The 22,229-nt window shown below is 41.1% G+C and overlaps 1 protein-coding gene and 1 long non-coding RNA gene across 6 annotated transcripts in view; one reads left to right on the top strand and one right to left on the bottom strand.

The window, feature by feature from the left end:
• Positions 1–843: 843 nt before the first annotated feature.
• On the bottom strand, positions 844–12,623 carry LOC128141952 (uncharacterized). The gene is made up of 2 exons (XR_008235229.1): positions 12,483–12,623; positions 844–5,318 (listed from the first exon to the last, which is right to left on the bottom strand). It is a non-coding gene; the product is annotated as an uncharacterized LOC128141952 (long non-coding RNA).
• The window catches only part of JPH1 (junctophilin 1), a 91,340-nt gene continuing 81,281 nt past the window's right edge, over positions 12,171–22,229 (top strand). For 3 of the 5 annotated variants that reach the window (XM_052787400.1, XM_052787399.1, XM_052787397.1), the window contains exons 1-2: positions 12,171–12,681; positions 19,207–19,963. In XM_052787400.1, coding sequence (XP_052643360.1) covers positions 12,303–12,681; positions 19,207–19,963 — 1,136 coding nt within the window. In that variant the 5' untranslated portion in view covers positions 12,171–12,302. The remainder of the gene's footprint in view (positions 12,682–19,206; positions 19,964–22,229) is intronic. The other 2 variants (XM_052787398.1, XM_052787396.1) reach the window with 1 other exon arrangement.

Genomic DNA, 22,229 nt, shown 5'->3' with positions numbered 1-22,229 from the left:
ACCAGAGCTACTGCTCTGAAAACACGCGTCCCTCGTCACATTTAGCTCAATGAGATTTTAAGAAAAATAGGTGTAGTATGCTATTACTGCCTTCAGCTGGCACTACTTGCTTTTTGGCATTTACTGAGTTATCTGACTTAAAAAAAAAAAAAAAAAAAAAAAAAAAAAAAGGAAAAGGCTATACAGAGAAAGGGATGAATTTAAATCCTGTATGTGTAACTGATACAAATGGAAGTATGAAGTTGTCTCCGTGCCCTATGCAAGTGCAGGGGAGAAGTGAGTGCAGCAGACGATGATATGTGTCTGAAATAACAAACCCTTTCCACTAACACCCTAGCTAATGCACTGGGTGCAGAGGCAAAGCCAGAGGAGAGAAGCTTCAGAAGCTGAAGCGAGCTTTTCAAATTTTACAGAGACGCATAAACTGGCAGGGGGGTGGAAGAAGACGCAATGCCTTGGCTTAATTCCTGTAGCGTCCTATCAAGTCCAGTGGCCAGAACACAAAGGCAGAATTTGACTTGCGTGTTATAGTCCTCAGAGCAAAATACAAACATTTTAAAAAAAATAAAAATAGAAGCTATATTAATAGAAGAGTCAATATGAACAGAGCTTAGGGACAAGGAAGTGAGAACATCCTTTTAGCCCAAAGAGGACAATCTATCTTTTCAAGATGAAGAAATTAACAGGGGTTTTTCTTGACCTTGAATAATTAGACTTTTCCAGCTAACATGCTAGATAGGCCACCGCCACAGACCTTCAGGGCTATCTTACTTTATTTCAATATATTGTACAAAGGGAGAAATAACTGGAACTGGAAAAAACTTTTTAACCTCAGCCTCTAACTTCATTTTATAATACATTTTAATTCCAGTTTTGACATTATGTGTGACCTAAGACAGTTGAACAAAGACCTATTTTTCAGTCCACCTTTCCTCCTCTACAAAAGCTTCAGGCTTTAGTGGTTCTAAGTCACTGGAAAACATAATCAAGTTAACATGAAAAGGGAGTCTAACAAGAACATGGTTCATATCTTGGAGCAGTGTTTTAATACGGTGATTAACTTTGTATTCCCCCTAAATTGCATTTTGTTTGAACTCCCTGGCTTGTGATCTCATTTCCTCCCGTTTTCTTGATGTCAGCTTCTTCACTGCCGGCAGAAGATCCCTCTGAACTGCAGCTGCATTTGTAAATGTTTCATCAAAGGCCCTGAATGTCTGGTAAGCAGCAGACCTGGTGGGTGCTACGAATGTGATCTGGGTCTATCTCGGGGAAGAACAGCATGACCATATTTACTGCCGATGCTATTCTGGGGGCTGTATGACGTGCTTCTCCCCTCTGGCTGAGCAGCGCTTGCCCGTTTGTCTTTCAACACTCACTCCAAGCATGACAGGATGAAATAAAATTTACTGGTAGCAAGCTTACTTGTATATTGAAGACTTCCATTTTAACACCTTCATCATACTCACACACATGCTTATTTCAATAATCCTGTTAAACATTTTGTAGTCTAGGTAGATTAGACGCTTAGGTTACATTTAAAAAAGAAAAAAATCAAACCATAAGAAGATAAAGAAAAGTATTACTATATAAAATAATTCAAATTAGTATGGAGGCACAAGCCTATTTGTCCCCATAAATTAAACCTTAACTCAGGTTGGTGGCAACACAGTAGCTCCAGCTCTACACAGCACCTCTAAACGTGGACAGCAGCTGTGTCTCCCAAAACGTGTGAAAACAGGGGGGAAAACCACTGCATTTTTCGAAGCAATCGTGCACATAGGATCACCTCTTCCAAAATCAGGCAAGTAGCTTAGGTATACAAACTGAAACTCACTCAGTAGCCAGCAGAATGCACCAGGCACTTCCAGTGATTGATTAAACCCAGCCTAGCACAAGATCTGTACTACACTTTGTAATAGAAAGGAGGAAAAAAAACCCACCAACAAAATTTCAGATTAAAATGACATGCACATTTTTCACACGTCAAATGTTATCATTTTGCCGATATTAATATATTTAAAAAAAAAAAAATCTAGAAACATGCCACTGACACCATATGGCACAGAAAAGATCACAATTTTTTTTTCTTCTCTTAAGCCTATACAAATAAATTTGCATCACTAAAACTGGAGAATCACAAAGTTGCATAGTGCCCAATTCATCCACTTTCTGGATACTGAAATTTTGGGTAGGAAAACCCTGATACCATGAATTTTCAAAAACAGCTGACATTTTAAAAATATTTCATTGGGCTCAATTTTCCAAATATGCTGAGCAACCAGCTGTTAAAAATCAAATCTCATTAAAAGTGCCATTAGTTAGACAAAAACTGCAGTCTCAAACTTACACAAAACAAAACACACATCCCTTTACACATGAAAACAAAACTGCAACCCCCTACTTCTAACTTTAGCATGCCGTATCACAGAACTGCAGTCCTCCAGCTCTATATACATTTTTTGTTTTCATGGCAGAACCTCATATAAGCAAAAATACCACATAGTTAACTGTGGGTGAATTAACAAAACTTTTGCAATGCTGTCATATGAAACAAGTAAATTTCAAAATTAATTTTAGTTCTCAAATCAACTGAAATAAACTTTGTACCTAACATACCCAAATATCATGCAGGTTAATGACATTGCCAAATTTTAAAATTAATAACTAAAACATGAACTAAGGTGATCTCTACCATGGACTTCATAGCACAGCTGGTTTTAGGCATACCTACAAGTGAATGATTTAATGATAAATACATGCCTAACTGAATACAGTTGATTATTCTATAAGTCAGTTACATTTATTATGCATTCAGACATGACAGAACATCATATAATTGTTTTTCGAACACTCTGTATTACTAGGAAGATACACGTTCCGTGATTAGAGCACACATCATCAGAGAAGGGATATTTTTATCTTCTGTATGAATCTTAGATTAAATTTCAGTTACATGCTGAATACACAGTATAGTTGGGTCAGAAAAACTCAAATAATGGCTACTTTTTCATAAAGGACCTATTACAACAAGATCATGAACTTCTACATAAAAAGACTTTGTTTACTATGACAACTGCAGTTACTAAAGGATGATGCTTTGATAAAGAACATTAGGAAACCTCTTTTAGACTCCACAACTAGCATGAGGTGTTTTCTACTAAAAAAACCCAAAAAGTTACTTTTAAACAAAACTAAGGCTCGAAACCCTCCCAATCACACAGAAAAGAAATAATGCAAATACTAATTTGTCCAAAGTCCATCTCGTACCTGCCAGAAGCACAGATATACATAATGTATTCACATGCCAAGCTGCAAACACGAATGCATGTGACTTCACCAAAAGAAGAGCATAAAAACTGTACTGCACCTGCAGAATACAGAGAGCACCATTCAAAATTCGGCTTTGGTGGTTATGTCTTCCAAAGAGCAGAATCTGATCTTTAAGCTGAAATTTCAGCAGACAAATAGAAAACTATTTTGCAGCAATGCAATATTACATGAAGTGTATTTGCTAAGAAAGCCAGTTTTCAGGATGCAGAAGGGGCTAATAGTGTAATCCACATGGTGAACAGGTTTCTTCATCATAGAAAAACATCATGACATTATGTTACCAGCACTTAAAAAAGCCAACAGAACAGAAGCAAACTAAGAATAAATGAAATCACATACCAGCTGGGAGTTTTAATTCATTGGTTAGGCTGATTATGATACACTAACCCTTGCTATATTTTTTTCATGTAAAATTAAACATCAATGTATGTTTAGGTGTTTAACTTGCATGTTAGGTGTGGTGAGAACAATTTTTTCCTCCAGGACAAATATTCCTGGATAAGCACAAGAAATGTTATCAATACGGTGCATTTATCAACTCTGGCATAATAAGCGTCTGTTTGTCTTTTACTGTTTTATCAAAAATCAGTTAGAGTAAGCCGTATTATCCTCACCAAAGTTTAAGCAGATTGAGGGAGTGGCTTTCTATTAAAGGTCTTTGCAGCGCAGCCTGCTTAGCCTGGTGGTAGTGTCCTCTAAAGCTCAATTCCTTTACTGAGGACTGTGTTAATAGAAACAAATCTCAAAAGAGACTATACTGTGCATAAAAATATCCATATTAGCTTCACCATCAAAGAACAAAAAGCTCAGCTTTTGCATCTCTGGTAGCATTTTCTGTGTTTCCTCCATTATCTCCATCCAAAAAAAAAGAAACCAAATAAAAACCACCAAGGTTGTGCCTATAACTCATATTTAGAATGACAATGATTTTCAAACCATTTCACAAATGGATTCACTCAGAAGAACAGATTTTTACATAAAGTTTATCAACTACCCAAGGTATAAGAAGCACCAACACCAGTTCATTGGTGAAATGCAACAGCTGTTTTGTTCTCCTCCAGCACGGCATAACCAGAGTGCATGCTAATAGCTGGGGCCACCAACAGGTCTTTTAAAATTAGAAATATCATATCTACTTGCTATTTTAACACTAACTTATCACTTTTTAAAAAAAAAAAAAAACAACAACCCTTCAATTTTTCTAAGAAGAAAAAAGAAAGAAATTCATAAGACAGACTTCATGTTAAGACAGAATTAGGTATGAATGCAGACAGACCTCATCCCTACGTCTGATAAAAACTGCCAGATAAAATCAAGGGAGATCATAAGGAACTGCAAGGTCCAGGGAGCAGCTGGAGAACTGCAGCCCCTACAAAAGTTGGGATGGGTGCCTTCTTGAGGTGCACTCACCGTTGCACAGGTGGCCCAGCATGATCCACAGAGCTCTGGTCTCCTCCACCCGAGTCGTGCTGCAGGAGATGGAAACTGCAGAGCTGGGACTGTCTGTCTGATGAAAAAATCCCTGAAACCTCTCGTGAAGGTCTGTAATCACTGGCGATGTAATTGCTAACTAATGAGGGAGGATTTTCAATGAATAGGCGGCCTAAAGCATGGCAAAAGGCCTCGATCTCTGGGAAGATGTAAGTGGCTCTCAGTAGAGGTATTCAGAAAAATGGCAGCTCAGTGAGCAGTGAGTAAGGCTGCTGAACTTTTTTTTCCTACAGTATTAAAGCAACATGTATGAAAGTTATTTAACTCATTAGCTAATTTACATGAAAATTACCAGAGTAATTAAGACCTTAAAGGTATGACATTCCTACAATTTAAAACAAAGCAAAGCCACAAAATACACATCTAGGCAGGAGAGGGAGATGCTTTGCACATCACTAAAAAACGTGAAACAATCCCAATTCTTACCTGACGTGAGAGCTCCAAACAATAAGAAAAGCTTCAATCAGGTCTTGGACCTCCTCAGGCACCTGGAAAATCTGTGAAAGACACAATGGTGCAGGACTCGAGAGCTTTGGGTGCCGCTGCTAGCTCTTCAAAGCACAGAACAGGGTGAAGATGGGGGACTTCAACAACCGAGGGACCTGCTGGGAAGATACTACAGGGCAATTACAGTACCATGTTACAGGGAGAAGGTTTTTTTACCCAGCAGATAAGTGACTGGATCTTTTCCTTTCAACCAACGGGGGGTAAAGTGACTTAAAACGCAAGACTGTGGGCAACTTGGGTGAAAGATTATGGGAAAATATTATTTGTAACTCCTAGGAAAAAGAGAATGGAATTCAAAACAAAAGAGGTGAATTGTAAAGCTGCCAGCTTTTCTGGATGCTTTCAATTGCATTAGGGCAATTGTTTGTATTGATGCTCTGCAAACAGAGCAAATGATTCAGCTTTAAGAGCAAAATAAAAATAAATCTTTTTGCTGGATTATCTTTAAGCTGGATTGGTTCCCTGATCCAAATCACAGCTCACTGAAGAAACAGTTGTGCTGGCAGCACGGAGGGCTGGGGGCATGAGAATAACTCAAGCCAGTATCGGCCAAGACTGCCTTGCAAAACCCACGAACTTAGATTTGGTCTCTACTAGGTTTTATTTTATTATGAACTCCAAAAAGAGCAATCTGGTTTTTTAAAGAAATAATGTGAAGGGCATAAACACAAACTACCCCAAAGTGAAGGGAAAATAAGATGAGTATCACGAGACAAACTTGACTAAATTGAGAGCTCTTCAATGATCCTGAAACACTAGAAGGAAGTATACGTAAGTAGAAAGTAGGTCAAATTACTAAAGGAAGAATATTAGGGAAGAGCGCAAGTATGTAAGGGCAAAATCAGAAAGGCCGAATCATGGAATGAGACCTGGTTAGGATGGAACAGAAAAGGAAACGAGACAGCCTCATCGTAGGAGGAGGAGGGTGAAGGGAAAGGCTGTGCCACCGCTCAGCAGGGAGGGAAACCTTTCAGATGCACCACCAAGATAAACCAAAACATTAAATGCTTTTTTGTTTCAGCCTTCACTAAAAGAGATATTATGTATTTTGACCTCAGCAAAGCTGCTGATGTTTGTTAAAGGTGATCTAGGCAGAGCTGTGGTAAAGGAGTACACATTGTTTACAGTTACTAAGTAATACTTATTAAGTCCCAAGACTGAAGGATGTATCGCATTCTAAATCTGTATCAAATCCTTTAACATTCAATACCTTCATTAATAACTTTGATCTTGGAAGAGTTCAGTTATTGCATGTGCAAATAAGCAAACTGTTAGAAACCAGGGAGGAACTGCAATATGGGATTAAAATTCAAAATTAACTTAACCCGGGGAAGTAATCTTAGGGGACAAAAAAAGTGTGCTAGTGAAAAACCTGCTGAGTAAAACTCAACTTCACTAATACAAAGTGGGAAGCAACTAGTTAAACAATATTCTGTGGAAAAGGATTAGGACAACAGCACATCACACACTGATGACAAGTTGTTACACATCATCTTGTTGTTGCGGGGGGAAGGAATCATCAGACCACTGATTCCTGGCACCAGTGTAAAAGAATAGGGTCATTTGGGAGTCACACAGAATTATGCTACTTTAATATGGCACAATATTAGCCAAATAATGTGTTTTGTTTTCGAAATCAGACCTTAACAAATACGTAATGTAATTGGAGAAAGTCCAGACAACAGCAACAGTGACAGTCAGGAGGTCTCAGAGGAAATAATGAAAGATACAGACTGCTTAGGCTAAAGAAAAAGGCTAAAGCAAGACATGACGAGCCGTCTTCAAACACTTCTGAATTTGCTGCAAAGAGGAAAGCAATAAAGTGTTTCCACTTCCCTGCGGAAGCAAGACTTGAACTGCAGCAGTTGCAGGATTCATATCACCATCTAGGAAAAACTTGCTAGGGATAAATCTGATTTTGCAGATCTTTTCCGCCTATATAATTTGGGTGGTAATTTAGGGTAATCATTATGATACACTCTTCTTCAAATCAAGCATTATAAAATCAAACACATTTGGAGTTAAATTTTTTTTAAGTGGATTAAGTTATATTGATGCACTTATTTTTGTTCTGCAGACATATTAAAAAAAAAAAAAAAAACCCACAACAAAAACACTAAATGTTGACAAGATCCAGAAACAATATTTCATATTTTTCCATAATTTCATAGGTACTCATAATCATAACACTATTGCATACCATCATTATAAGATAACCTACATTTAAAAAAAAATAATTCCAATGCACTGTATCTTACTTGTATGGAGAGTCCTGTCACTGTTAAAATCACTTCAGAAACAAAGATGATCAACTTAAATGATGCATTTCTTTAAAAGAAAAAAATTAAACTGTATTTTTATTTAAAATCTAATCCAGTTGCTTAGAACAACGCTGAAAATAGAAGTCCGGGTACAGAACATACTCATCTTGTTTTCAAGTTAGAAAAGGATCTGTATTTTTGTTTTTAGAAGCTTTATCAGCACTTCTGCAAAGAAAATAACAACTGTATTCACTGAGTAAGCATAATATCTCTGGAATTAAATATACTATCTTACTGGCTACATCCCAGCTTCAAGTGCAAGGTGGAACTGACACTTACCCATGCAGCTAGGAGAGTAGTTTCATAACACAATGTTTCTCAATTATAGCAATTTTTTTGCAAAAAATCCTGTACAATTACCATTTCAGTAGTCACAGTAACTTACGTGAATATACAGTATAGTAAGAAAAAGTGCTATGTTCCTGTCCTAGAAGTCAGACAACATAATTTGTGTTAAAGTTATACAGAACTATGTTTATAAACATTAATTGAGACTCCAGACATAAAAATTGGCATAAAAGTTGTGGCTATTCACATGAAGCCAGGAAAGGCCTACCTGCCTTTGAAATTTCTACACTGTGGCTTTCGTACTACCTTTACTTCTCTATTCTGCCTCCCGCACAGCAGTCCTGTGTGTGAACTCATCCAATACAATGTGTGCAGCTCGTGGAGCTCATCAGTTAAGCATCCTGCCTCTGTTCTGCAAAGCACTTGAGAACATTCTTCGGAGCTTTGCTTTATTTGAGCATAGATATCTTGCAGATGTTTAATTTAAAGCTCATGTGTAGTCCCACTGAAGTAAATGGGATTACTGAAATACTTAAAGTAATTCCCTGCTGAATCAGGCTTTTAAGGGTAAGAATAAGTGTGCCTAATTTTTATTCATGCATCAGATATCTATAGACTAATAGTTTAAACTCAGCAGTTTTGTATCTAGTTAATATTAAATCTCTGGAGTTTAATACCTTCACCTGCTGCATCTACCATCCCTGCACCAAGGATCTTTTTAAATAAAACCCTGCAGCGCAGTTTTTGCGTACATACAGTGTCACCAGACCTAGTGCCATGATGACTTACACAGCAACAGAACTACTCCAGGTAAACTTTCTCTGTTTGGCCAATATACAACGAAAATCACACTTTTTTTGTAAATGATAAATAAACTGCACCTGGACCTTGTATTTTCTGAACGTTACATGTATCAAAGACTTCAGAAAAGAACTCTTGTAAGGCAGATTAAAAAATTAGTGGAAGCAATCGCATTTATTTTGGACAAAACAGGTAAACTCATTCATCTACCTATAACTGCTTACTTCCTGCATCTATGGAGTTTTAGAACAATTTTTAACTTGATACTGGACAGAAGTGTCCAAGGAAACAAACCTGTGGATCTAAGGTATTTAAAACATACACGCTACTCATATGATCATTACCTACACCCTGGCCAGAAGCAAACACGAAGTGGCACGAACTAAATTTGAGGCTCACCAATGCAAAATCTGTCAGCAAAACAAAATACCTACAACCTCATCAGCAGTGAGACACTCGTGACTTCTTACATCATCAAGACTTGGCTGAGTGATGCTAAGAGTTCTCTGCAAAGCACTTCTATCCTCACATCTATCAAAATTTATCCCCTGCTGAAAATATAATAAAAGAAGGCTGGCAGTGATGAATTCATCTTGTCATCAAGCATCAACTTCATTTAAATTGATTACTTCATTTAAATGAATACACCTGGAAATACAAACCACATGCAAAATTACCATTCATTTTAGCATCATTTGCAGGTCACTAAAAAAAGACCCACTGACACGCTTGTGATAACAGAAGAGAATTTATATGAATTTTCATTGTTCACCTCTGGCCCATCCAATGTTGTTGGTTCATCTGATCTAATATTAAAACCTATAATATTTAAATCAAGGGGGTAAAACAAAGGACTAACAGGCAGATACTTATTTCATTAATGCAATGGTACATCTTCCAGTGTACAGATCTAAAGAACTTAAGATGGCCCCTATTAGTTATAGGTTTGGGATATGGTAACAGACATCAGACCAACAGCTTTAGGGATAGACAATTTATCTCTTAAGTAACAGTACAGTAACACTTATACATCAGTAGTGCAATTACCCGGGTCATTACAACGGCAAATCCAGTTACTCGGTAGTACAATTACTCAGGTGGCAACGACAGCAAATCCAGTAATTCACCAATACTGAGCCAAACATAATAGCCGGGCAGGCAAGGACTTGCACTCCCATGGTTATCAGCCAGGCCGTCAGACAGTAGGGCACAGCTGCTCCTTCAGAGGAGTGGCGCAGACTCACCGAGGGGCTGGGGGAATCCCACACTCCCTCATCAGACGCACCTCTTCCATTGCTGAGTCACGGAAGCGCTGTCTGGACTTGCTAACCAGTCATCCCACCCCACCTCTGCTCACGTCTGTGCCAGTCCCATCCCTGGTGTACACGGGGCACGGAAGTATCGTGTAAGGCAATACTGGAGGCAATACCAGCCCCGCAACAGAAAAAAACAATGCTCGGCAGCTCCAGTTCAACCATGACAACTCATGTACTTCATAAAAATTGGCTCATAGAATAACATGCGATTATAAACAGGCTGTATACCAGTATCAGCTTATAGGCATGCTGACTTCCAACAGGTAGTTCCCCACACCCATATAAACCCTTTCACTCTTCTGAAACTCTGTTAACACATGACAGGGCTTTATCTTGTGTCAGAGGAAAGAAAACAGAAAAGAGAGATTGATAGAGTGAAAATAGTACACTCCTCAAAGCACACGTGCCATCACCACTATTGTTTCCAGCCTTTTTCTTGCCTAAGAAATGCAAGATATGCAGGGCATAGAAAGCTGATGAGCTCAAGAAATACTCGGAGGATACTGAACCACATCTTCTTCAGCAATCGCACCTACCACAATCTTTTCAGACTGGTCCTCCATTCTCGACAACAGCTTTCCACAAAAGCTCACATTGCAGTGAAGGTCTCAGTCCTTAACTTCAGCACACTATATAGACTTGTCCAAAGATATATGGAAGACTGCATAATGTCTGTGCTACAGAAACAACATTCTTGTCTGGTTTTCTACTCTCCAAAACTATGGAGTAAAATTCCTAGGGCACAAAGGGGCATCGAAAGCTTCCTCATCTTGTCACGGACAAGGCACAAGTCTTTGATCTTGGCTTTTTCTCTTTGTAAGTATGTGTCCAACTGTGTGCGCAGAGTCTGAATTTGGCCTAAATTTCTGAAGCTTAACTGTTGCAACTTCTGATGGTTTGTGTTCAGAATTTTTCATTTGCAATTAGGTTTCTGCATCTACTCACTGCTACTAACATGGCCATTGCTATTTCCCCATTTTTCCAAATCAGCTGTGTCCAGATAGTTACCACCCCTGTGCTTAGTAAGTATGATTCATGCTTTTAACAAAACCCCCATCGAAGAGGACCACTTTCTTTCAGGTTTTCTTCCTGTCCTGGTCTGTAACTGTGAAAGAACAAAAAGCTAAGATGCCCTGTGACAATGGCTTTCAATCCTTTCTCCACTAGTCTCTCTGCTTTTTCTATGCTTCCGTGTTTCTCCTGTCATTTGCCCTTATATTTTTATCTGATTATCAAATACCTGGCAAAGGAGTACTTGGCAGGATTTAGAGCCATTCAGTCACCCGACGGCCATGGGGCTGAAGGCATAATGAGAGATTCCTTACTAAGTTCCCAGCAGCGCTGTCCTTGAAAGGCCTCGATACCACTCACGCTCCCTGTGCCCCGGGTTTCTCCACCCGTGGAACTGCCGGTTTGCCCCTTCGAGCAGACGGGCTCCGTATCTGGTTTGGAAAGAGGACAAAGGGCAACTCGGCTGTGCTCTGCAGCAACAACTTTCAGCTCAAAACTAGCCCTAAAGCTCAGAGAAAGCCAAAATAAAAACATAAAATTAAAAACCGCAGGTACCACGCGAAAGCACTCTCTTTTTGCCCACTTGTTGCAGGCGCTGGCAGGTGCAGCGGCGGCGACCCGCCCGGGAGCCCAAGGGTCGGGCCGGGCCGCGCCGCGCCGAGGCCGGCCAAGGCGGGGCGGCCGGAGCAGGGAGCCGCCAGCCCCGCCGGGCCGGGCCCTGCCCCACCGCCCACCGGGCGCCGCGGGGGACCCGGCGCGGCTTGCGCGCGCCCCGGCCTCGCCTCGCCTCGCCCCGCCCTGCCCTGAGACACGCGCGGCCTCCAGCACGGGGGGAGCACCTTTCCCCGGGCGGGGGGGGCACCCGCCTGCTCCCAGCCGCTCCCGGGGACCAAGCCCACCGACGCGCAGCGGCAGCAGCGGGCGTAGCCCCCGGCCGGCCCAAGCGGCGCGCACCTGCCCCGCGGCGGCGGCGGCGGCGGCCCCGGCCGGGGGCGGTCCCGGGCGGGGGGCGGAGGGGCGGGCGGGGAGGAGCGGGGGGCGGGCGCCGCTTGCCGCCGCGGGGCTGCGGCTGGGCAGGGCTGGGCGCGGGCGGGCAGCTGGTGGAGCGCTCGCAGTCGCGGGGAGCGCCGGGGCGGCCGGTCGGTCGGCGGGCGGGAAGGGAAGGCGAGGCAGGGCAGGGAAGGGAAGGCGGGCGGGAGGCGGCGGCGGTGGCGCCGCGCTCGCCCCGCTGCCCTGGATGACGGGCGGCCGGTTCGACTTCGACGATGGCGGCACCTACTGCGGCGGCTGGGAGGACGGGAAAGCCCACGGGCACGGCATCTGCACCGGGCCCAAGGGGCAGGGCGAGTACGCCGGCTCCTGGTCCCACGGCTTTGAGGTGGCGGGCGGCTACACCTGGCCCAGCGGCAACACCTACCTGGGCTACTGGGCGCAGGGCAAACGCCACGGGCTGGGCGTGGAGACGAAAGGCAGGTGGATGTACCGCGGCGAGTGGTCCCACGGCTTCAAGGGGCGCTACGGGGTGCGGCAGAGCCTCAGCACGCCGGCCCGCTACGAGGGCACCTGGAGCAACGGGCTGCAGGACGGATACGGCGTCGAGACCTACGGGGACGGAGGTGGGCGCCGGCGGGGGGCGCCCCGCGCGCGGCGGCGGCGGGGGAGGGCGGGAGTGGGGGGGCGCGCCTGCGTGGGCGCGCGCGCCGGGGGCAGGGCCGTCGTCCCCCCGTCCGTCCCCAACCGCCGCCTTCACACCGGCCGCGGCGGCGTCTCTCCTCCTTCCCTCGGCCCGCGTCCGCGCGTCCTTCCCGGCGGGGAGAGCGTTCCTCAGCGGTCGGCCTCGCCGCCCCGGAGGCCCCGTTGGCGGCCGGGGAGCGCCACAGGTGCCCGGCGCCCGCCCCGCCCCGCTCCGTGAGGAGCCGCCCGGCCCCGGCCGAGCCGGAGCGGCCGCGCCGGGACGCGGGCTGTGCTGCCGGGCTGGTCGCTTTCTCCCGGCCAGCTGGTAGAAATCCGCATTACGACTGCCTATAGACAGCTTTCCTTTTTCTCTGCCGAGGCGGCTGCCGGGCTCCCCGCCCGCGATAACGATAGCCGGGGCCGGCAGCGCCTGTCTCGGAGAGAGAGCAGGCAGGCGAGCCCGCCGCCTCGCTCCATTTGCGCAGTTTTCCTGGAGAAACAGCAAGAACTTAGTAAGGGAGCCCTTGTGCCGTGTTACTTTGCTAGCAGGGATAGCTTTATATGCTCAGTACGTTCAGCTCGTAAACAGGACGCTGAAGGTATTGAAGTAGGTGCGCAACTTGCATAAAATCAATGAAACTTGGGTCCACCCTCGTGTCATAACTCGTATTTTATTAAAATATGGTATAGTTTTAAACACACTGCTCCTAAGTACAGGCTGTGTTGTGAAATCACACGGGCCTGCCTCTCGCACCCTTCACCACAAAAAAAGCAAATGTTTCTAGGGGCGAGCTCCCGGTAAGTGTGTGGAGAGGATTGGGCACTCTGCCCTCCTGTTATAGTTAGGAGCGGTCAAGAGGTCAAGGTTCAATCAGGTCACTTGGGACTGGAGCTGATTTGAACGGTCAGGTACAGTTATTGTACCTCTGTCATTTCATGCTCTGCACAACAAATAAGACTGATATTTCTTTAATTCAGCCTTGGCTGCTGTAATGTCATTGGTATTAGTTGAAGTGCCACCTGCAACTTCTGCAAAGTTGCTTTTCAGCTTGGTTTGTTCTATTGTAACGGGGAAAACCGGTCTCCGTTTTAGGATTAGAGAGTTCTTGGGGTATTTTTACAGAAATGCTGCTCGCTTCAGCTTTGAGCAACATACTTAGGTAACATGCAAGAAATAGAATGTACCAAAATCAGAGGTAATGATCACATGATGCGACTAAAGGACTAACCCATGTATCACATCTCTTGATTGATGCTGTTGCTGGTTTCTTCAAGGAATTGATAAGAGATTTGTGGTCAAACTTTAAGAATAATGTCAGAGAATAGGTATTTTTGTATTAAGGAGAAGAAGAGACCTTCACAGTTGGGGTCCTTTTTTTTTCCTTTCTGAAATACAAAACATAATGAGTTGGGTAAGATTCATTTCCTTCAGAAAATGAAATGTACTGCGGTTTTGGTACCTTGAACTCTTTTAATCCCCTTGTTTATACATATTTGTAGCTGTCTGAATATTGTTTCCTGGTGTGGAAAGTTCTGATGCCCAAAGTCAGCCGAAATAGGTTTTGGGGGATTTAAGGAACAAAAAAACAAAACATGAAAGAGATCAGAATTTTAGTTTCACTTTCACCACACAATTATATTTGTTTTGGCTAGTAAATCAGAAGCTGAAGAATAGCTGAATTTGCAGTGGCCATCTTTTTTTTTCTCCCCCCCCGAAAAGTAAATTGCCATTCCAGTAAATTTTCTAGGGGTGATTTTTCTCAAACTAAAGTTCCTTTTATCTTTTTCTTTAGACTTCTTGTGGAATCTTTAAAATCTCAATATAGATAATTGGAGGTAAATTCTCTAAATTTTTAGAATTAGACCCCCCTGGAAATCCTTTGTCCAAAACAGCATATGAAGTGTGCAGTTTACACTGTGAGATTTTTAGTCCTATAAACTGAAATCTGTTACCATGGCTCCAGTCTTTTACATGTGGCAGTTCATATGAACAGAGGGTGTGAAGTCCCATTGATTTTAACGAAAGTACTCATGAATGAAGCAAAGCAGTACGTCATAGATGTTTGCAGATGTGTTTTTGTTTTCGTGCTCTGGGAACAATAGCCATATTTGTACACCAGAAGAACGTCTGATGTTTTTACAAGGAAACCAGATTTACATATCTGTCTTTAACATAATGTGAAATATTTGCAGGGAAGCTCTTCATTTATTATGACCTGAGAATACCAGCATAGGGAAATAACTGTTTAGACTAAGCCAATTGCTAATTTGTTTTCAAACTCACTAAAATCCAGGCTTCTCTGCTGCTATGTTTTTTTTTTTCTTCTTCTTTCCCCAATATGGTCTTTTAAAATGCATTGGTGGTGTTAGGAGATGTAGTTGAGGGAGGGAAAAGGAACATAAGAATTGACAGTGTTTCTGCACACGACACTTTGCACGACATAAGTCATATATGTCATGCTGTGTTTAAATGCTTAAAATTGTCGCTCAGTCAAATCTCTGAGGAAAACACTGTGATTTATAAACCATGATCCTCCATTCATTGCATGTGCTTATGCTGGGCCTTCAAGTGTCCCGTTGGGTTGTTTCCTACAATGATCTGGATTTCTGTACCTCCTTTAAATTCCCTAGATTTTGTTGAATCTGTGTGAATCTGCAAGCCTACCAGAGCATTTTTTATGGAGGGGCCAAGGCCTAATTTGAAACTTCAGTATGTGTAAATTAGTTAGCAGTTTATGGTCCTGCGAACAATAGCAATAACAGGCATCTTGCTGTAAGGTTGTGCATTGTCGTTCCACAGAGGTCAGTGGCAAATGCATCCTAAGCAAAGGTCATTGCTAGTACCTGTGTTTGTTGATTTCTAAGTAGTCTTCTTTCTAGATGTATGCTTATCTAACATTTGAGTCTGAAAAGCGTGCAAAGATCTTGATGTAACAATTAATTTGTTAAACCACAGAAGATGTAAGTAAAGGATAAGAGCAAGTGGAGTAGTTAAATAGGTCCTTGGCCTCTCAGTTTTTTCACACAGCATAGTTTTAAATTTTAGCTGCAAGTAGGCAATGACATTTACAGCTGTAAGATATACCAAGGTTTTTTTGGGAGCGATGGCACAATGTAACTCTAAGGAGACAGGTTACGAAATTATACCTTCTCACAACATGCCAACAAAAACAAAAGGAAAAAATATACTTTCTAATAGTTCTCGGGCTCAAAATATGAAGACCTTTTCAAGGGAACCGATTAAACACCAGATGGATGGTCAGTAGAAGTCATGGCTGAATGTTTCTTTAGTTAAAAAGGATACCAAGCCTAGCTTTTGGAAAATCAATGCTGAACAATGTTACTGTTTTATGGTCAAATACAGTTTTAAATTAGCTTGGTAATTACAGTGTTAATTAAAATTTTAACAGTTGACCCCTACAAGAACTTCTTTGAACAGTTAACTGTAGTATAAGGTGAAGCAGGATAAGGTGTGCTTGTTGATAGATCATTCATATTTATATCTATATGTAGAAATAGGTAAAAACTGCATTCGTTTGTATCTTCATATATGGGAAACGCTTTTTTTATCCTGTCTTATGTCATATGCTGTAGTATTTAATTATATTGCAATATTAACATACCTTGTCTTGCTCATTTAAAGTTTTCTAAAATTTCTTTTGTTGAAGAAGATACAGTTAGAGTCTGATATCGTCAGTCAAATTACAAGTCTCTTGTATCTGCATTCTGGACACTGCCCTCCATATACTGTTAAAATATTTTTCCTTTAAAATGTAGGTTGAAAAATCAAGGAAAATGAGTCAGCTTTCTATCATTAGTATCAGAAGCCTTTCCCTTAATGGATTTGTAATGATAGAAGAGATAGTTGTTACCTGCAAGACTGCACAAAATTCTGACTAAATATCTTTGTTACTTTCTAAGGACCAATTCAGTATGAATCTTCCATTTCCTCATTGACTACATTCTTTTTAGAAGAAGCTGGAATTGATTTTCCTTCCCCAGTAGAAAGAAAAATCGGACAAGTAAATAGCAGCACATTAATTGTCCTTGTTTTAATGTCCATATGGGCAACAGTGATTACTTCCACTTCTTTCTACAGAGTAGTGAAAAATACAAGTCCAAAATATTTTTGAGCTTTCCATGTTTATTAATTAAAACAAAATATTAGTAAGAAAAAAAGCTGACCTTTTGTACTTTTATAAAATTCCATCCTGAAATAAGTTGATTCTGCTTCGAGTCTAACACTCAAATAGCAACATAGAAAGCCATAATTATGAGTTGCTGCTCTAATGTAATATTGTGGTATAATCAAAATTAGAATTAGATTTATTATTTTTAAATGAATTTAACTGATGCAGAATGTTAGACAGATTGTTCTATGTAGCAGTAAGTATACGTAGCCAGATTCTTAGCTCCAGCATATCATTACAATACTAGGGGGATCCCAGATATAATTATGGACAAAATGTAGTCATTTATGCTCATAAAATATTAATATATTTCTGGGAAATATCTGTTTAATAAAGAAAAAAAACTTACAATGTGGCTGTATTTGTGCAGTATTTACAGAATACGTCATGCCAGTGCTTTGTGCTCCGTTTCTATTTGTTCTTCTCCATATGCTGAGTTTTTTAAAATAATCATGTTTCTAGATTCAGCACCCTTACGACGAGTGCAGCAGTAGGTATCCAGGATACAGAGAATGAGAAAGAAAATAAGAAAGTTGTTTGTTTGTGTCAGCAGCCATCTGTTAAAACAAAAACCTTCCACTTGGTAGAATTTTCTACCAACATAAAATAGTTACGTTGTGGAACCTATCTAGTATTATATAATAAAGAAAGCACACTTGGCAAATTTAATTGCATATTAACATTGAAATATTACTTAGCAGAAAAGGTAATACAGTAAAGCAGTAATTGATAGATAATTGACATGTACACGACCAAAATAGTATGCTTATACAAAGGAGATTGTAGCTCAAAGCTTCATTTGCTTTGAGATTCATCTAAAACTACAGGTATTTCACAAATATTTTCACAAAAAATTTATTCAATCAGTGAATTTGACATTTGATACTTAATTCTCTGAAGAATAGTTTTTGATAGGTGCTTCAATTAAAGCAGATCAAAATCAAAGATATTTTAAAGATTGCTTATTCATCCCTCTGTAAGAATATTCAGACTCAAAATAGCTTTTTTTAAAAAAAAACCTAGCACTAGGTGGGTGAGAGACTTCATTTTGAGGAGCTTAAAGCAGTTTAATGAGAATTAGAGTGAAATAATCTTAGAAAGCAAATTATCTTGTATATGCCAGTTCTGGGGTTCCTGGCACCTTCCTTTGGAACATCGGGTACAAATGGCTTTCAGAGACCAGACACTGGAGTATGTATCTCGTCAAAATGAAAATGCCTTTCAAGAATACAAGAAAAAAAATTGTCTGCAGTAGTAATCTGATAATGCTGATTTTTGGCTCAGACGCAGCTTTGCATGGATATCCATGACTTCTCATATCAAATACCGTGTTGCTTTTCCTTATATTGCTCATTAAAAAAAATGACAAAAATAGTTGATTGCAACAATGAAACGTGTTTATGATAGAATGGTGTGCAATATTCTGTTTATTACTGCCTTGTCTTTCTTACGTACTGCAGAACAAATGAAAGGCAAAAAAAGTGCTAAAGGAGTCAAGTTTCTGATCTTTTTGTCACAACATAATGCAGAATGCAGTGCCACGTTTACGATACTGGGGATACCAAAAAGTGTTGATATCAAGAGTTCATAAAGAGTAAGATATACTGAGGTTTTGTTCTTCCATTCAAGTACGTGCAAAAACTTTAAAATATTTAATTTTACAATAGAGGTTTATAATAGTGGATCCAAAGGCCCATCTGAAGACAAGACAATTCAGTGGATTGTCACGTATGTCCTGACAAGGAGAGGTCTGTAGTCACCTTAAACCCAAGATGACAGGACATTTACTACTCCTGCTTGCTCTTTCTGTGAGCAGGTGGAGGCAAGAGCCATGAGTGTCCTGCTCCTTCCCTTCCCTCCATCCCTGTCTCCCTCCCCAGCTGACCGCATATAATGTGGCTCTGCTTCTGGTGACCACCTCCCCATCTGACCACCTTAAAAAAATCTTGAGGGAGTCCTGTTCTAGAAATTGTCTTGAAATTTTTTCCTTGGACAGATCCATTCAAAAACTACTTAGGATTATAGCTGCTGTGTCTTAGTTGCCAGAATACATTACTTCAGCTGCGAAAGTGAAGTATTTGTTAAGCGGAAAAATGATTTATAAGAAAAACAAGTAACAAAAGTAGTTTATCTTCCGTGTCATGTGCTGTGATTTTTCTGCATTTCTTCTTAACAAAAACAGAGCTGACAATATAGTATTGCCTGTAGCATACTGGATGTAGAGTGCTAAGTCTTCTACAGCTTCCTAAATTTAATTTCTCCTTATTACTTTAAAAGGTACATACCAGGGGCAATGGACAGGAGGGATGCGACATGGATATGGTGTACGTCAGAGTGTACCCTATGGCATGGCAACTGTGATCCGTTCACCCCTCCGAACGTCTCTAGCTTCACTTCGAAGTGAGCAGAGCAATGGCACTGTTCTGCATGATGTCACTTCAGACAGTCCGGCTGGAACAAGAGGAGGTTTTGTGCTCAATTTTCACAGTGATCCAGAAGCCATGGGCATTAAGAAAAAAGGAGGCTTATTCAGAAGAGGATCCCTTCTTGGTAGTATAAAACTTAGAAAATCTGAATCTAGGTCATCAATATCTAGCAAACGGAGCTCTGTCAGGAGTGATGCTGCCATGAGCAGAATTAGTTCTAGCGATGCCAACTCTACAATTAGTTTTGGAGACGGTGACTGTGATTATTGCCCTATGGAAGACCATGTTGATGCCACCACCACAGAAACCTACATGGGTGAATGGAAGAATGACAAGCGCAGTGGATTTGGTATTAGTGAGCGTTCAAACGGTATGAAATATGAAGGAGAATGGCTAAATAACAGGAGGCATGGATATGGATGTACCATGTTTCCAGATGGCACCAAAGAAGAGGGAAAATATAAAAATAACGTTTTGATCCGTGGAATAAGAAAGCAACTTATACCAATACGAAACACAAAAACTAGAGAAAAGGTGGATAGAGCAATAGAGGGTGCACAGCGAGCAGCTGCCATGGCAAGAACCAAAGTGGAAATTGCAACTTCAAGGTATGTTATTGCAAAATATATTTGTTCATCACTGAATTTTCAGAAACAAAAACGTGTTGCAATATGTGAGCTCTTATTCTTGACAAAAGACTTAAAAGTGTAAGGGTGTAAATGTCTTTAGTGAGTACTTGCTCACCTTTCAGTTTCATATGTGTAACTCCATTGACTTAGTGGGATTACACATATGAAACTTAGAACTTCAACTCATTTGAGTAAAGATGTTCGTGTATGTTCCATAATACACTCTGAAACTAAATTTCCATTCTCATACATTTCTGCTTTCACTCAAGAACTGCTGCATTATGCCTTTAAACCTGTATGGAAAATAAAGCTAGTGAGGAAATGTAGAGAATGATTTGGGGAATGTGAGGTGAAGATTGAATATCTTCCCATAAGCATGCTCCAGTTAAGCTTATTGTGTTGATTTTTTGAGTAGCATCGGAGACTCACTGAAGTTGCCCATTTGCCATTGAGCATCTTAAGAGGCACAAGTTTATCTGAGAGACTGTGGTATGAACAGTGTAAGAATACTGGTCAAGGCTCTTGTGCTTAGAGGCTGTTGATTCAGCTGCCAGGACAGTATCTGCCGAAAGAGTTCTGTATGAGGACTCTTTCGTTTTGGAGCATGCTTCTCCTGCAGTCTGAATTCATCTGTATCTTACGACCACCACTTCAAATAGTGGTGGTCGTCTTCTCCCCATCCCCCTGCCAAGTGTTTGAGACGGGAGAAGTGTATGGGTATTAGTAGTGGGGGAAAAAACGCCGTTTTCACTTTGAACTCCAGACAACTTTGCTTGGTTGTTGGTTAGAAGTGGAATTGTTACAAATGAAATCAGAATAGACAATGTTAATAGGTTTTACTATTAAGTCTGAGAGCTCTTTAAAAAGCTGTTTAATTTTTAATGTCTTCCAATACGTTTCTGTGGCAGTTTCTCTGTTGTTGGTTTTAGTTTGTTTCCTCCGGCAGGCTTTTCTTGAAATATGCTGTGGACCAAAAAAAGAGCCTAGAAGTGTGCATGAAAGAAAATATTCATGCTGTTTTAGAAAGAGGATGTCACATTACACTTAGAGCTGAACAACTGATTCCTGATTTAGTGTGGTCACTAGTGTGTGCTCAGTGACTATCATTTTTCTGACAGTCAAATAATACAGAAAAGGCCAAAAACTGTGTAAGTGGGAAAACTTGAATACATGGATGGCTCATAGCAAAAGGTAGTTGAGACACAAACACGAAGAATTTAGCATACTGGTAAAGAACCTTTCTGAGCATTGGTCACCTAAGTAACTAGAGGGTAGCATATACTCAATTACCTTTATAAATATATGTAAGGCATTATATGACAGCATACCATATTAGCAAAGCAGATCAGTAATGGCTAACTTTTAAAAAATTACTGGATCCCATTCATGTTCTGTCAGTACATAATAAGCCCTAGTTCTGAAAAAGTTGAGGTGATGGAATGTGTGGATAGGGGGAGTCATCCCTTTGAGTACCTGTAAAGCTATTAAAAAGCTGTAGTCTGAGACCATTAGGTTACAAGCCACAGTGTATGCACTTCCTCTTCAAGAAGGGACGTGTCTCTGAAGTGTTTTGTTTGCTGTTCCTTCCCTTCAATTTTAGGTGAAGGTCAGAGGTCAAATTACTTCTTTTGGAACAGTCCATGAAAACAATGTTTATTTCTTGAAAAGATGTTTTTGAAAGTGCAACAAGAGAGGGCATCAGTTGTAGGGCAGCTCTGACCATGGGCTATTCCTTTGGTTTTTCAGCTGAGAATCTCTCCAAAACAGTCCCATGACTACCAGTATGGATAGCAAGATTTCAGATTCAGGTTTTCTCTCTTTTAGTAGCCTTTGCACTAACTGTACTGGCACTGAGTCAAAGGCAAAGAGAGCTGACACCTAGTCAGGCAACATCAGGCATAAAGATTACATTAACTTCACTTGTGAGTGTGTGTTGGACTTGCCTGGTAAGGATGACACGACCCTTCCCATCTCTCAAGTTTTCAGAATTGCCTTTAGTATCAGCCAGTGGGAGCAAGGCCGTGGCATTATGTGAAAAAAGGGACTGTCATATTGGCAGAGTCAGTAGCACTGATTGTCTAAGAGCCAGATCATCTGGAATAGATTCTAGAAGAGCACTGAGGAGGAAACTTCCGCTTCGAACAGTGGCTTAATTCTAGGCTGATTGGATTGGTATGGTTTCAGGATGAAAGAACTTGCTTCTGTCCCACTGAAACTTGAGGACCAGTACTGGTTTGTGACTGCT

The sequence above is a fragment of the Harpia harpyja genome, chromosome 5 (genome assembly GCF_026419915.1).
Source record: "Harpia harpyja isolate bHarHar1 chromosome 5, bHarHar1 primary haplotype, whole genome shotgun sequence".
Taxonomy (NCBI): domain Eukaryota; kingdom Metazoa; phylum Chordata; class Aves; order Accipitriformes; family Accipitridae; genus Harpia; species Harpia harpyja.
Note: the sequence above shows the minus strand (reverse complement) of the source record. Positions and strands in the feature narration are given on the sequence as shown.